Source organism: Geotrypetes seraphini, chromosome 5 (genome assembly GCF_902459505.1).
Source record: "Geotrypetes seraphini chromosome 5, aGeoSer1.1, whole genome shotgun sequence".
In the NCBI taxonomy this organism is placed as follows: domain Eukaryota; kingdom Metazoa; phylum Chordata; class Amphibia; order Gymnophiona; family Dermophiidae; genus Geotrypetes; species Geotrypetes seraphini.
The window spans coordinates 94,388,685-94,406,165 of NC_047088.1; the positions used below are offsets into that span (position 1 = coordinate 94,388,685).

The 17,481-nt window shown below is 43.9% G+C and overlaps 1 protein-coding gene across 1 annotated transcript in view; it reads left to right on the top strand.

Moving 5' to 3' along the window:
- LOC117361136 (sulfotransferase 1C1-like) overlaps positions 1-9,508 on the top strand; it is a 46,465-nt gene extending 36,957 nt beyond the window's left edge. Inside the window, exons 8-9 of the mRNA XM_033946073.1 lie at positions 5,031-5,211; positions 9,016-9,508. Of these exons, the coding sequence (XP_033801964.1) occupies positions 5,031-5,211; positions 9,016-9,128 (294 nt within the window). The 3' untranslated portion in view covers positions 9,129-9,508. The remainder of the gene's footprint in view (positions 1-5,030; positions 5,212-9,015) is intronic.
- The last annotated feature ends 7,973 nt before the right edge of the window (positions 9,509-17,481 follow it).

The following is a 17,481-nucleotide window of genomic DNA, read 5'->3' on the forward strand; positions in this document are numbered from 1 at the left end:
CGACCGCCCCCCAGCCGACCCGCGATCCCCCTGGCGACCCCCACGACCCCCCCACCCCCCTTCCCCGTACCTTTGGTAGTTGGCCGGACAGACGGGAGCCAAACCCGCCTGTCCGGCAGGCAGCCAACGAAGGAATGAGGCCGGATTGGCCCATCCATCCTAAAGCTCCGCCTACTGGTGGGGCCTAAGGCGCGTGGGCCAATCAGAATAGGCCCTGGAGCCTTAGGTCCCACTTGGGGGCGCGGCCTGAGGCACATGGGCCCAACCCGACCATGTGCCTCAGGCCGCGCCCCCAGGTGGGACCTAAGGCTCCAGGGCCTATTCTGATTGGCCCACGCGCCTTAGGCCCCACCAGTAGGCGGAGCTTTAGGATGGATGGGCCAATCCGGCCTCATTCCTTCGTTGGCTGCCTGCCGGACAGGCGGGTTTGGCTCCCGTCTGTCCGGCCAACTACCAAAGGTACGGGGAAGGGGGGTGGGGGGGTCGTGGGGGTCGCCAGGGGGGTCGCGGGTCGGCTGGGGGAGCGGTCGGAGGTTCTTGGGGGGGGCGGTCGTTGGGGGGGAGGGGGGTTTGTGTCGAGGGCAGGAGGGGCTGGGATCCCTCCTGCCCGTAATGTAGTGCGGGGTGGGGTTAGGGGGTCGCCGTGGCCAGGAGGGTTTGGGCTCCCTTCTGGCCCAACTACCAAAGGTACGGGGAAGGGGGGTGGGGGGGTCGTGGGGGTCGCCAGGGGGGGTCGCGGGTCGGCTGGGGGGGCGGTCGGAGGTTCTTGGGGGGGGGGCAGTCGTTGGGGGGAGGGGGGTTTGCGTCGAGGGCAGGAGGGCCTGGGATCCCTCCTGCCCGTAATGTAGTGCGGGGTGGGGTTAGGGGGTCGCCGTGGCCAGGAGGATTTGGGCTCCCTCCTGGCCCGATATTGTTGGGGAGTCGGCGGTCCTTCGGGGGGAGGGATGTATCGGACGTCGGGGGGAGGGCATCAGGCTTTCAGGATGGGGACAGACCTTCAAGGGGGGACAGTGCACGGAAGTCAGGGGGGGTGAACGGAGAGTCGGAAAGTCAGGGCGGGCGAAAGGAGTGTCGGGCAGCATGCGCGGTATACCCGTGAGCGCGGTATACCAAAGTTTTTGTACATATCATCGTGATTTCTGCGCGCTATACCCGTGTGCGCGTTTTATACGGGTGCGCGTTATTTGCGTGAAAATACGGTAGTCTTGCTGAAATCCACATTTCTCAGAATGGGTTCTTTGCAAAGGGCTTCCTTAAACTGAGTAAAAGCCCGATCTGCCACCCTGTCCCATCTTAACTTAGTGGGTTGTAAGTTTCATAACAGCATATTTAGGTCAGCAACTAATTCTGCAAAGTTAGGAATAAATTTCCTATAGTACCTGATCATACCCAAAAAATGTCACATCTGTTTCTTGAGGGGGATTGCATGTTCTATACTGCCTCCACCTTTGAGGGCATACGAGGTTTCACCCAACCTCCCTCTATACAGTAACCCAGATATTGCATCTCTTTCTGACTCAGGGCATATTTTGGGGGGGTTGGCAGTAAGAGATATATACAGTGCCACCAACTGTTACAGATGTTGTTCCCAGCTTCTAGGAAAAGATAACTACATTATCTAAGTAAGCTCGGGCATATGCTTGATGGGGTCTAAATAGTTGATTCATGACTCACTAAAATGTAGTTGGTGCTCCATGGAGTCCAAATGGGAGTACCTTAAACTGATATAGGCCTTGATGGGTGATAAAGTGAGCTTTTCCTTATACCTTTCCTCTAAGGGGGTTTGCCAATATCCTTTGTTAGGTCAATGATGGGCAAAAACTGTGCTCCCCCTAACTGTTCTACTAGATCATCCACCCAGAGCATGGAATAGGCATCAAACTGTGAAATGCTATTAATCTCATGAAAATCTATGCAAAACTGGGTAGATTCATCCAGCTTTGGAACTAAAACAATCGGACTAGTCCATTCACTGTTTGATTCCTCGATTATCTCCATCTTCAGCATTTCAGCTACCTCCCATTCTACTTCTCTCTTTTGGCCTCGGGGTTTCTGCCTAATAATTCTCCCAATGATCGTTTCTATGTGATGGGTCCCAACCTGTGTATGACCTGGTATTAGGGAAAAAACATCCTTAAACTGATGTATTAATGATTGTAACAGTAACCTTTGTTGGGGTTCTAGGATTTCCCTAATTTTAATGTTGATCATCTCCCATGACTCTAATATCTGGGCACAAATCTCCATCTTCTTCTTCTATCATTTCTACAGTCATTACTTTCCTTTCCACCCAGGACTTTAGAAGATTCACATTTGGGACTTTTCCTAGCCCAGATTTACTTCATAAGTCACTGGGACCAACCATCAGGAAACCACAAACGGGCCTTTCCATTTTGCCAATAACTTATTAGCTGACATGGGCATCATTACTCGCACCTTATCTTGGGTTTGAAACACTCTTTCCTTAGCCTTCTGATTATAATACATCTTCTGATGATCCTGGGCTTGTTCCAAGTTCTTATTCCTTCATCTTTTGTACATGTCTGGGTACTGAAGTTACTTCTCTTTTCTCCCCTCCCACCCAGGTCTCCTTTACCACTTCCAACAAATTTCAAGGCTGCCTCTTGAATATAAGCTTGAAGGGAGAGAATCTCAGGGATGCATGAGTTACCTCATTATAAGCAAACAAAATATAAGGGATGGTCCTATTCCAGTCATGGATATTTTCCCCTAAACACTTCTTGATCATATGGACCAGGCTTTGATTGAATTGTTCTTCTAAACCATCTTTTTTGGGGTGGTAGTTGCTATCTCTACATGCATTATACCGAACATTTTAAACATTTCCTCCAGTGTTTGAGACAAGAAATTGGTCTGCCTAGCCATCACAATCTCTAGGGAGAATCCTACATGACAGAAAATGGCCAGCAATTCTCAGGCTATTCCTTGGGCCGAGGTCTTTTTTATAGGTACCATCCAAGGATACCTCGTGACATAGTCCACCATGACTAAGAGATATTAATACCTGCTAGAACTCTGGCCCAGGGGCCCCACAATGTCTACTGCTAATCTATCTAGGGACTGTTCCTTGATGGGTAAAGGAATGAGAGGGGATTTCTCATTGATCCTTTGAGGCTCTTTATGGCACTCTGGGCAAGAGCGGCAGTACTCCCTACCTTCTTAATATATACCTGGTCAGAGGAATTGAGCAGTCAGTCTGTCCAGAGTTTCTGCTTCTGCCAAATGTCCAGCTAGCATATGGGAATGGGTCAGGGCCATCGGGGTTGTCTAAAAATGGCTGGGACCATAAATTGTCTTTGTTTTCCTAGCCCCTCATTCTTAAGAACCCTGTATAACATGTTATTAATTTTCTCAAAAAGGGGCTATGTCTTCTCTTCTCTGGCCTGGGAGCTTTCGGCTTTCTCCCAACAGGCCTGCAGGGAGGGGTTTTTCTTTGCTCCTAGGGAAACTGGTGAAATTTACTCATTGTTTCTTCTCCTTTAACTTCCACCTCCCTGAAGGGTACCAATCCCTTCCATTTCTCCAGCCTCTTAAGAAATTTTGGTTTTCTACTTTTCCTCGTGTCCCCTATCACTCCTTGATTGGCTAATGGGAATATTTCTCCTAAGGGGAACTTCCCCAACTCTTCTATAGGATAGTCCCTTGCCCAAGTGGACATCCAGTCCTCCTTAGAGGTTAAAACTCCTTGCATTCCTACTCAATCCCAGCCCAATATCAACAGAAAAAGGTAGTTTTTCTATAATAGCAACCCTCAGCAGTTGTGTTTTCCCTCCTCTGGTTATCCCCTCATATGTGGGTTACTGTTTTATATCCCGATGGACACACCAGACATATACTGCTCTGTTAAATGTCCCTTCCTTTCTTCTAACACCTATCTTTTTGGCCAGGGGTCAGGGCATTAGCGACTGGTTGCTACCTGTGTCCAGGAGGGCCACTAAATCCATCCCTGCCACCCTTTCTTTAAGACTTGGTCTAATCCCTTTTTTCTCGAAAGAAACCCCTGCTCACCCCAGAGAAGGAAAATTCCATTAAAGGGCACTCCCTTTTAAAGTAGCCTTCCTCCCCACAACAAAAACATCTTAATGGAGGTTGAATGTCTGGATGAGGGCCAGTTTTAGGGGGTTCCAATCACCCTTTTCCCATACCTCTGGGAGTTACACCTTTCTACCTTTCTGGGGATCTGTTCTCTTTCCTAGATAATTTGGGTCTTCGGCTCTAGTAGGAGAATCTTTTTGAATCTTCACAGTTTGAAAAACTAGCAGAGGTTTACTTATCTTTAGTGTTTGTAGTTGTTCAGTTTTCAATCATAGATTTCATTTAATGTGTGCCACCACAAACTACCAGAACCAGGACCGGAGCTGTTCCCTACTCTCGGAGCTGGAACTGTGAAGTGGTCTGTATTCAGTGCTCCAGTGTTGAATATATTAATCACACGTTACAATTAAGAAAAAAAAGATAAAATAGGTTAAAAATAGTTAAATAGTTATAAGTTAAAGACTAATAGTAAAAATACACTAAGCAGGTTTTTGGCCAGTGATTGTAGTATGGAGTATACATTCGGACTATATCTACGCTGACAGTGAATGTCGATGAGACTATAAGCGTAGTACTCCTTAACTCTGAGGCCTTTTCCTGCATAAACAATGTGTTTTAAAAAATGCTTAAAAAATATTCAACACATGGTTTAAGAAGAATATAACAATGAGTGACAGAATATAACTCCTTTTTCTGGAGCCATATGGTAACCCTACACCTTGGTATGTCTCTTTTCCTTGTAAGAAAAGCTTTTGTGCACATGTGAATTTTTTTTCCAGATAGAGATGATGTAATTAATTTTCAGAGTTTTTTTTCAGAGTAAACATTGGTTCTCCCTTTGAAAATTGCTACTTTGGTTCTGACATTACACCTACCCCACCCTCCAAATTACCACAGGTCTATGTTCCTTTTTCTTTCTTTTTCACAATATACTCTGTACTTTCATAATATTTCTTATCTTCTTCCCTGTGCAGGATCCTGCTTGTGAGATCCGGAAGGTGATGCAGTTCCTGGAGAAGGACCTGAGGGAGGAGGTCCTGGAAAAGATTGTCCATCATACCTTCTTCCAGGTTATGAAGGAGAACCCAATGGCTAACTACACTTCTATGCCCTCATTTATCCTTGATCATTCCATCTCCCCCTTTATGAGAAAAGGTATTAGGAGGGGCTCCATACTATACAGATCTTTTCCCTCAGCAAGACCTGATACTTGAGAACTGTAAGCACTTAGACACATTTCAGAGGACCAGATATGTCTTAGAGTTGCCCTTTGCCTACACACTTATCTCAGACACACCCAGTACAAAAAAAAAATCACTTATAACATACCATACATGGTCAGATACTTCTCTTTATTCTGGTTAACCTACACGCTCAAGAACAAAAAACTTGTGGAGAAGGAGATGTTCAAGATGCAAGCTTTATTAAATCACAGTTTAATAATCCACATAAAAATATCTAGGACCCAAGGTGTTGTGGGATATGGACCTAACACAATCCATGTTTTTGACGATACTGTCTTCATCAGAGGTCCCTAAGGTCCTGATACAAAAGCTCATGGATTAAGAACTAAAATCGAACTAAGATGTAACTCTGCACAAGTGAGCTTAAGGGTTATGCAGTGCAAGACTAAATACTATTGCCTGATCATTTTATACAAATGTATTTTTGTCCCTGGATTGTTTTATCACCTGACGCAGCCCTGTAGTGGGTGAAATGTGGCCACATCAGATATTTTAATAAACATTTTCATCTTTGTGATCTACTCAACATATAGAGTGCCAAGTGCTGGGTCCCCTTCTAGTTTTTTTTTGTGATCTAGTGTAAACAGGAGAAGAAAATTACATTTCAATTTACCTGGATGATGGGCATGCAGAAGTGATGGTGAAGACTTTGTGAATTTGAGGAAGGGTTTTGAGCAGGTGTCAACACATGCTGACAGTTCTCTAGACCTGCTGCTTTGTGAATGAGATTGGGTCTGGTGTTTGTGCAGTTTTCATCTCTTGGATGGCTGCAGCCTGGAGGCTTTGAGGTCAGGCTTGTGGTGGGTTTGTTGGGTCACGATGCTAGGATGAGAGGGCACAGTCATGATGCATGTGCTCATTCTAGGGATGCACAGATGTACGCAAGTTTCATTGAAGGATTGTCTGCAGCTGAATAGAGTCAGGATTAGCTCATGTTTGCACGGAGGTCCTGGGGAGTGTAATTTATATGTTTGCAAGTAGGTCCTGAGGAGTGTAATTTAAAAATAAAAGGGAACAGCTGCAGTAAGGAAAAGAAAAACAACTGGAAGTCCAAATGCATATGTTCCTTCCCTGAAGTAGGAAACAGTGCTTGGGAAACTTGACGCTCATATTAGGTGTGGAGGGGGGCAAAGATCATTAAGACAGGGAAACTAGTCAAAGGTTGAGGTTAGTGGCAAAGAGCAAAGAACTTCAGAAAAGGAACATTAGTGTATGAAATGTGCTTAGGACTTTAGTGTGAACATAAAGGAGTGAATGAGCCTACAAGATAAAGTAGTGTCTCATACTGACTAAAGGTAGAGGTTGAGCTGCCCCCGCAGGTGACTGTGGCTCATGCTGCCTTGTGCTCTGCAGGAAAGCTCAGAATTCTAAATGGTGGTTTTGTTTGGTTTTCTCAGTTTGGACGGAATAATCAGACTAAGATAAAAGTTGTAAAATTGATTAGGTTTGGTTTTTAAGATATAGAATTTGAAAGACAGATAAGATATTGAGAGATGTACATTTTTTTATGATTCTGTGTTGGTAAGTGTTAATGACAGAGAAGAAACCCTGTGAAGTCTACACATGGAATTTAATTAATCTTTACAGTGAATGTAATTAATGACTGTAGACAAGAGAAATAATTATTTTGAAACAATGTTTTCTATGTAAAACTAAGTGACCCATTGCAAAATCTAGGAACAGGGAAAGAGAGAGATTGAAAATCCATAGGGAAAGATGGGTCAACACCCCAGTAATAGAGACCATGTTGGGTTATTACCCGGTATTACCATGGAACCGTAGATTATTCCACAGTATTCCATGGGAATGGGGAACAGGCCTACCTTAAAATTTTTCCTGTCTTCTGCCGTAGCTGGACACGCCACTAATAGAGTTTCAAAATGGCTGCTGAGATTTCATGCAGCAGCCTTGCAAGATTTGCAAAGTCTCGTGAGGCTGCCGCATGAAGTATTGGCAGCCATTTTGAAACTCTGCTAGCGGTGAATTTAGTGGCAGCAGTGGCATCTCTGTGGGGGATGGTGAGGGAACAGGGATGAAAAGTGCAGGGACAGTGAGGGGAATGGGGTAAAAAAATGTGCTTTACTACAGGGACAGTGAGGGAATGGGGATGAAAGTGTGGGGACGGTGATGAATCTTTGTCCCCGCATCACCCTCTGATTCCAATGTCACATAAGTTTGTAGAAAAAATTTATTGATGATAGTTTTTCAATCTGGCATGGTACAGAGAAAGAATTGCAGCAATTCTTTGCTTGAATTAATGCTTACAATATGAATCTTAAACTCATCATTTCCTTTAATCATCAGCAAGTGAGATTTGTTTTAGATCTTACTGGTATAATTCCAGAAGGGCTTTTGTTTCTGTTTATCACAAATGAACTGAAAAGCATAACCTTTTAAGATCTGATAGTTGTCACCTCCATAAATGGCTTGAAAATATTCCTGTAGGACAGTTTTAAAAACTGAAATGCAATTGTTCCACTTTTCAGCAGTTTAAGATGCAGCTGAGATATATGATATAACTTTTTAGAGAGAGGTTATCCTGAAAAGGAGATTTGAACATAGACATAGAAACATGACGGCATATAAAGGCTGAATGGCCCATCTAGTCTGCCATCTACATTAACAATTATCTCTTCCTTTCTCTAAGAAATCCCACGTGCCTGTCCCTAACCCTATCCTATTCTTTCTTGAATTCAGACATAGCAAGATATTTCCATTTCTAGACCGTAAATACCTTTCAGTTCAGTGCCGTGTACAGAAAGCAATAAGAGAAACTGTAATAATAATAATAATAATAATAATAACTTTATTTTTCTATACCGCCATAGTCAGGCGACTTCTAGGCACAGTAACAGTGACATACAAGACTCAGTGAAAACAATCAATACTTATAAAGAATTGCAAGTTACAAGACCATCATTTCTTTCAAGACTATGAAGACACTTTAACCCAATTATAATAGCATTTCAGTTGATATTCTGATCCCTCACTCTTGCTCCTTCATACAGAAAGATGGACGTGAGTTCTCCAAAACTCCAACCAATCGATGCAGAGGCATAAGGTTCTCCCAAATCTATGCCATCCATGATAAGTGTTCCTCAAACCCCAGATTTCAACGAGATGAAGGAACAAGCCCTGTGATGTAAAAGTGAGAGTAGAGTCCCAGTCTCCAGTTTCTTTAAATAAAGGAGGGGAACTCCAGTTTCTAGACATTTGATAAAAACTTTTTTATGAACTCTGTCTGTGATTGGAGGGATGAGGCCCCAAACTCAAAAACCTTGCTAATTGAAATAGAGAAGAATCCAAGCCCTCAATGAGAGTGAAAGATTCCACAAACATAACAGGCACGTATTTGTAATAGTAGGAGAACATTCCCCATCCTCAAACTCTTAGGAAACATAGAAACATGAAGAGATCCCACATGCCTGTTCCACACTTTCTTGAATTCAGATATAGTCTTTGTCTCTACCACCTCTACTAGGAGATTATTCCATAGATAGGAAAGGGCATCAAAGCTTCTAACCCTTAAAGGGAGAGATATGGATGAGTTTCCCCAAGCTCAGAACCCTTGAAGTGAGTGAGGAGAACATTTAAGTGTTCATGTGATATAGTTGAATGGAATCTCTTTTATCCTCTGGAGACACAGTTCCTATGCAGAATGCTAGCTGAAACATAACAAGAATAGATCGTACCTAACATCTTTCTCTCTTTCCAGGAGAAGTCGGGAACTGGAAGCACCACTTCACAGTGGCACAGAATGAAGCTTTTGATGCACATTATCAGCGTAAAATGATGGGGACAACATTGAAATTCCGGACACACATTTAGCCTGATGCCCCAAAGGAAAGGAATGAGAAGGCTACCCAAGGGAAGCTGAGACCAGACACTGCTTACAAAGAAGATGTTTCACAGTCGCTCTACTCTTCTCCTTGAAATATTGTCACCCAATCTTGAAAATCCATCCATCAGCATTGGCAAGAATCTCTTTGCATAAAATATTCATCCTTCATTTGTAACCTCATTTTAAAATAGGTTGTATAACTTGTGTGGCAGAAATACTCATATATGTAAGTTACATCAGTTTTACTGTAAAAGGGAAAATACGCACATAGGACCAGATTCTGTATAGGACGCCTAACTTCAGAATCCATGCGCAACCTTTATTTTTAGTTGGCTTAATTTGCATGGTAATTGACCTTGACGGTTTTCAGACAATCCCCCCCCCAAAAATAAATTAAATTAACAATTAAGAGTTTGGCGTCTGAGGATCTTTCTGACACTTAAAGATGACTATCTAAAAACTACTCAAGGGGCATCACCCAAAGTGGCTCAAAAGATTCAATCTATTATATATGTGTAAACATACCATTTCTTAGGGACAGTATAAAGTGTGATGATAGTGGATGCACTGTCCCTAAGAAGTGGTATGTTTACACAATTATCTGAAAACTAGGCATGTTTAGGGGTGGAGAATAGACATGGTTGACAGTTGCAGTGAAACTGTGTTGAGCGGTGTAGGTATTGTTCGATGCCTTTTATAGAATCTGGCCCATTTTTTCCTATTTTAGATTTCTCAGTGGTAAATACAGAGGAAATGACCTTTTATTTTATGTATTTATGAGGTTGCTATTCCAAAGCATGTCTGCACTCAGTAGCAGCATTGGCTGCCTAAATATTTTTGTTTTTAAATTTATGACAACTGAACAAATAATTTTGAGCATACAAAGCATAAGGAGGATGATTTTTTGAGGACACTTAAGTGCCCTTATACTAATCCTCATTAGAAAAAGGGCTTAGTGCATTTTAAAGCAGAACTTTCCCACGGGCTAAGCCCATTTCTAATGCAACAGTATTTAAGGCATTTTTCAATAATTTCTTTTTCAACTTATGCTCTAAGTTCTCATTAGTGCATATTACCTGAACAAAGTTAATGAAGCATTTACTAGGTGGTCCTGCGTAAACTCTGTATTATCCAGCTAGCATGCGCTAATGTAAACATGCTAGTTGGATAACACTGCCATTCCCACCCATAAAAGTCTCCTCCTAAAAATATTTTTTAAAATAATATATGATTAGCACACTCTGACAGGCAAATTAGCCCTTTTTCACGTGTTAAGCATGCATTAGTGCTTAATGCAGTTTAGTAAATGGCCCCTGTGGTAATGGGGGCGAACAGCAGGCTTGGATTTCTCAGGAATGCAGGCAGTCAAGGGGTAGGAGTAACCAAAAGACCTTCTTTATTATTAACATAAGACCGTAGCATCGATATTCCTTGTACACATACAGAAGATAGTCCTAAACACAGAATTGTAGTTCTCCGACCACACACAGACTTGCTGTCTGTGCTCTAATATCTGGGTCTTCAAAATGACATGAGATTTCCCACCTTAGTAGTCTTTTCCCACACAAAGGTACCTGAGCTAACATTGTTCCAAGAAGAAGGGGGGGGGGGGAGGTGAGCCTGCCCAATCAGGCATATTGTAAAGCAGCTGTGTTACGAGATTTGACAAGTCATCATGAAAGGGATGTGGAGAAGCACTGGGTATGCATTGAAAGCATGAGACAGACACTAGGGATCTCTTAGACAGAGGTGATAGTGAATGCTGTGGATGCACAGACTGGATGGGCCATTTGGTCTTTCTCAGCCATCATGTTTCTATGTTAAAAAGTGATAAATCACCCCAGATGGTATACTTCCCAGAGTACTGAAAGAACTTAGACATGAAATTGCTGATCTGCTGTTAGTGATCTGTAATCTGTCACTAAAATTATCCATAATACCTGAAGACTGGAGGGTGACTAATTTTATGTTGATTTTTTAAAAAGGGTTCAAGGGATGATCTGGGAAATTATAGACCGGTAAGCCTGACTTCAGTGCTGGGCAAAATAGTAGAAACTATTATAAAAAGTAAAATTACGGAACACATAGACAAACATCGTTTAATGGAACAAAGTCAGCATGGATACAACCAAGGGAGGTCTTGCCTCACCAATGTGCTGCATTTCTTTGAAGATGTGAATAAACATTTGGATAAAGGAGAGCTGGTTGATATAGTGTATCTGGCCCGGGGGCCACATGCGGCCCGCCAGGTACTATTTTGAGGCCCTCGGTATGATTATCATAATCACAAAAGTAAAATAAAACAGTTTCTTCATCATATGTCTCTTTAGCTATAAATGACAATATTATTATTAAGACTTAGCCAAAAGGAAAGATTTATAAACTATAGAGTTTTACCTCAAGCAAAATTGTCATTTCTTTAATAAGATATTAATTATTTTTTTTCTGAGGCCCTCCAAGTACCTACCAATCCAAAATGTGGCCCTGCAAAGGGTTTGAGTTTGAGACCACTGATCTAGACTTTCATAAAGTTTTCTTTTTTTTTTTTTAATCTTTATTAAATTTTCAAAGCTAACAAAAGTGCAAAACAATACACATATACATAGTAATACTCATAATAAGCACTTATAATCAATCAATAACAATTCAGAAAAAAAAAATAAAACCCCCTCTCCCATCCAATTTTTCATTAGGGAATAAAACTAAACAAAGGAGATACCCCCTCCCCTGGATATGTGTGTGCTAAAACAACAAAAAATAAAATAAAAGACAACTATAACAAAGCCACAAAAGATGTCAATAGACCCCCAAACTAATTTGAATAACTTATTATGCCCCAGCATGTCAACGTTCATCTTTTCATACTTATAACGTAAGCATATACCCACCAAAAAATAAAATTAAGGCGATCCCAATTTTTACAATTGCGAATAACCATTTGCATGGCTATCCTGGTCATAATAAGGAAAAGCCAACATTTATATCGTTCCAATGGGGGTTTAAGATGTAATATCATCTGGCATATGACTACATCATATGTCAATGGAATCGATGACTCCAGTATAGTATTAATCTGTCCCTATATTGACCTCCAAAAGTTGAGTATTAAAGGACAATAGAACAACAAATGATCCAGTGTCCCTATGTCTAGATGACAGTACCAGCATCTATTAGATTTAGAATTATCTAATTTCTGCAAATGAACAGGGGTCTAGAAACTTCTATGTAACAAAAAAAACATGTTTGTCTCATAGATGCTGACGCTGTACATCTCATCCTTCAAGTCCAAATCCGTGGGCATTGAGAAGCAGAAATCTGCTGCTTAATCTCAATGCTCCATATGTCTCAGACTAGTTTTTGTTTTTTTTGTTCAAATATTCCAATATTAATTTATACTACTTGGTGGCTTGATGCCATAGGACAGTGGTCGGTAAACTACGCCTCGCGAGTCGCATGCGTCTCTTTAGCCACTTGAGTGCGGCTCGCGGCTCGTGCCCAACCTGTTTCCCTTCCTCCCTTCCCTCCCCCAAGCTGCTGCCGTCTCAGGCATCCAGGAATAGACCGCCGCTGAGTTCTCCCTGCTTCCCCGCTGAATCGCAGGGCCGAAAAACTCTCGCCACCCAACATCAATTCTAACATCGGAGAGGAGGTTCTGGGCCAGCCAATCGCTGCCTGGCTGGCCCAGAATTTCCTCTCTGACGTTAGAATTGACGTCGGGTGGTGAGAGTTGGTCGGCCCTGTGCTTCAGCGGGGAAGCAAGGAGAGCTCAGTCAGAACTCGACGGCGACCTGTTCCCTGATGGTGGCAGTGGCAGCCTATTCCCTGGCCGAGGTGGCTTGGGGGAGGGCAAGGAGGGAGAGAGAAAGAAAGAAAGGGGGAGACAGGGAGACAGAACATAAGAACATAAGAATTGCCACTGCTGAGTCAGACCAGTGGTCCATCATGCCCAGCAGTCCGCTCACGCGGCGGCCCTCTGGTCTAAGACCAGCACCCTAACTGAGACTAGCCCTACCAACGCACATTCTTGTTCAACAGAAACTTGTCTAACTTTGTCTTGAACCCTTGAAGGGTGTTTTCCCCTATAACAGCCTCTGGAAGGGCGTTCCAGCTTTCTACCACTCTCTGGGTGAAGAAGAACTTCCTTACGTTTGTATGGAATCTATCTCTTTTCAACTTTAGAGAGTGCCCTCTTGTTCTCCCTACCTTGGAGAGGGTGAACAACCTGTCCTTATCTACTAAGTCTATCCCCTTCAGTACCTTGAATGTTTCGATCATGTCCCCTCTCAATCTCCTCTGTTCAAGAGAGAAGAGACCCAGTTTCTCTAATCTTTCGCTGTATGGCAGCTCCTCCAGCCCCTTAACCATCTTAGTCGCTCTTCTCTGGACCCTTTTGAGAGTACCGTGTCCTTCTTCAGATACGGCGACCAGTGCTGGACGCAGTACTCCAGGTGAGGGCGTACCATGATACAGCGGCATGATAACCTTCTCTGATCTGTTCATGATCCCCTTCTTTATCATTCCTAGCATTCTGTTTGCCCTTTTTGCTGCCGCCGCACATTGTGTAGACAGCTTCATCGACTTGTCGATCAGAACTCCCTAGTCCCTTTCCTGGGAGGTCTCTCCAAGTACCGCCCCGGACATCCTCTATTCGTGCATGAGATTTTTGTTACCGACATGCATCACTTTACAATTATCCACGATGAACCTCATCTGCCATGTTGATACCCATTCCTCGAGCTTGATTATGTCATGTTGCAGATCTTCGCAATCCCCCTGCGTCTTTACTACTCTGAATAACTTCGTATCATCTGCAAATTTAATCACCTCGCTCGTCGTACCTATGTCCAGATCATTTATAAAGATGTTAAAGAGCACGGGTCCAAGCACCGAGCCCTGTGGCACCCCACTGGTGACGCTCTTCCAGTCCGAGTATTGTCCATTTACCCCCACTCTTTGTTTCCTATGCTCCAGCCAGTTTTTAATCCACGTGAGTATTTCACCCTCAATTCCATGGCTTGCAATTTTCCGAAGTAATCGTTCATGCGGAACCTTGTCGAACGCCTTCTGAAAATCCAGATATACAATGTCGACTGGATCGCCCTTGTCTATCTGTCTGTTTACTCCCTCAAAGAAGTGCAGCAAGATCGTCAAACAAGATCTGCCTTTGCTAAAACCGTGCTGACTGGTCCTCATAAGCCCGTTTCCGTCAAGGTGATCAATGATGCTGTCCTTTATCAGTGACTCTACCATCTTTCCCGGTACAGAGGTCAGACTCACCGGTCTGTACTTCCACGGATCTCCCCTCGAACCTTTCTTGAAGATAGGTGTAACATTCGCTACCTTCCAGTCTTCCGGAATCTTTCCCGATTTGATCGATAGATTGGCTATTAGTTGAAGCAGTTGAGCTATGGTCCCTTTCAGTTCCTTGATGACCCTCGGATGGATGCCATCCGGTCCCGGGAATTTATCGCTCTTGAGCCTATCAATCTGCCTACATACCTCCTCTAGACTGACAGTCAATCCTGTCAGCTTTCCGTCTTCGTTTCCAGCATATAGCCTGATGGGTTCTGGTATGCTGTGTACATCTTCTTCGGTAAATACAGATGCAAAAAATGTGTTCAGTTTGACAGCGATTGCTTTGTCCTCCTTTAGTGCTCCCTTTATTCCATGGTCATCCAACGGTCCCACCACTTCCTTTGCGGGTCGTTTCCCCTTAATATATCGAAAGAACGGCCTGAAGTTCTTCGCCTCCTTGGCTATTTATTCCTCATAGTCTCTTTTGGCCCCTTTTACCGCCTTATGGCACCTGCGTTGATGTTGTTTATGCTTGTTCCAGTTTTCATCAGTTTTTTACCTTTTCCATTCCTTAAATGAAGTTTTCTTGTCTCTGATCGCTTCCTTCACCTCTACAGTGAGCCACGCCGGTTCTTTGTTCTTTTTCCTCTTGGATCCCTTGTTGATACGCGGTATATATATTGTGTCAGGGAAGCTCCTGTCCCAGTGCCAAGAACTACAAAACCCAGCATACATCCTGTCCTGAGCCTGAGAAAACCTAGCCTGGAACGGGGCCAGCCAACACAACCAGGAAGGGAAGAGGGAAATCAGGCCATAGCAAAGCCCAAGAGTCAGAGGGGGAGGGCAGTTGACACTAATTACTCTCCCTATGGCTCCTTTCCTCAGGTAGGGAAACTAAGGTCCAACCAAGGAGGGGGTGGGGCTAGCCCTCAGGAAAGGCAAGTTAAAAAACCTCTGACACCACTTGAAAGGAGGCAACCAGGAGGCACAGGTGAAGCTACTGTTAATCAGCACTCAGCAAGGAAGGCTTGCAGCTACCAGGGAGGAGTGGTGGCTCAAGCTAGGACCCTATCCTAGAAACAACCTAGCAGGAGGGGAATTGAGAGCCCGGGGAGGTATCTCACTGTGGTGGACCAACCTTGGAAAGCAAAGTCCAGAGACTGGCCAAAAGGAGATACGGTCAGTACCGACCTAAACCCCAGGCAAGGAGGTAATTGTCAGGCAGTGTCTGAGGATGCCGGGTGGGGGAATAGTCTGAGCCAGGAATCTTTGAATTATGATATGGACAGTATTAGTGAAGAATGTGAACCTGGAGAGGACATGGAAATAGGGGGAGAGTACGATTGAGAGTTCATGCTAACTTTCCTCAAGAATCCAGTCCAGGATTAGGAATCCTGAACAAAGCCCTGCTAGAGGAGGGCAGAAGTAAATTGCTTTATGAGGAAAAGAAAGCATTACCAACTACTTTAAGGTGCCTTCTTGAGACCTGGAAAAAAAGGGAGTTAATGTGGTTTTCTGCGGGGAACTGCTTCCCCAACCAGAGGTATTCAGCAGAAAACTTGAAAGCCAAACTTTTGTGGTTTTTTCTTTTGTGCTTCAGTTTATTTGAACTTACATTGAATAATGAGCCTGGAGGCTCCAGGCGAAGCCTAAGGACTTGAGCCTTGTCTGACTTTTCAAAATGTGCAAAGCTGAATGTTTATTCCAAGCTAATTTTTTTTCTTTAAAGAAACTTTAATAAACTTGCACTTTTGTTCTCAGAAGATCCGTTTCCGGGTTTTCCTTTTCACCAGCCACATAAAAGGCGCTACATAAATCTACCTGTGGTCCCAGCCCTGCTTCCCACCTACTCAGGGACCGGCCCGGCCACAATATATTTTGCGCCTCGGTGACTGTGTCCTTAAAAAGGGACCAAGCTTGCTCTAGCATTTTTACAGTGCTTATCCTCTTCTTAATCTTCTTCCCTACCATGAGTCTCATCCCTTCATAATTCCCTTTTCGGAAGTTCAGTGCCATGGCTGTCGTTTTGGACCGATGTTTCTCCCCTGCGTCCAGATCAAAGCAGATCATATTGTGATCACTGCTTCCCAGCGTCCCTTCTACTTTTACATCTTGTGCTGGTCCTCGCAGGCCATTTAGAATTAAGTCCAGAATTACATTTCCTCTAGTATTTTCCTTGACAAGTTGTTCCAGGAAGCAATCGCCTACAGCACAGGTGTCAAAGTCGGTCCTCGAGGGCCAGAATCCAGTCGGGTTTTCAGGATTTCCCCAATGAATCTGCATGAGATCTATTTGCATGCACTGCTTTCAATGCATATTCATTGGGGAAATCCAGAAAACCCGACTGGATTCCGGCCCTCGAGGAGGGACTTTGACACCCCTGGCCTACAGCATCCAAGAACTTGGTCTCTCTAATGCAGCCGGAGATGCCTAGGTTCCAGTCTATTCCTGGATAGTTGAAGTCACCCATGATAACTGTGTTGCCTCCCTTGCAGTTGCGTTTAATCTCGTCTGTCATTTGTCCATCAATTTCTTTGGACTGCCCTGGGGGTCGGTAGTAGATGCCGATCTTCGTTTCCAGGCCATTTGTTCCTAGAATTTTGACCCATAGAGACTCTAAGTTATCCATCAGTTGTGGCGTGTTCTCTCCAGCAGATTCAATTTCCTCTTTGACGTATATGGCAACGCCCCCACCTTTTTGAGCCACTCTGTCTCTGCGGTATAGTTTGTATCCGGTGGCACAGTGCCCCAGATGTTTTCCTCAGTCCACCATGTTTCCGTGAAGGGAGACAGACAGAAAGAAAAAGAAAGGGGGCCTGGAGAAAGAAAGAGAGGGGGCATGGAGACAGAAAGAAAGGGGGGCATGGAGAAAGAAAGAAAGGGGGCATGGAGAAAGAAAGAAATGGGGCACAGAGAGAGAGAGAGAGAAATACAGACATACAGAAAGAAAGGGGGCATGGAGAGAGAAAGAAAGAAGGGGCAGAGTGAAAGAAAGAAAAAGTTGGGGGAGGTAATTAGGTCTGGAGGAGAGGGCGCATACAGGAG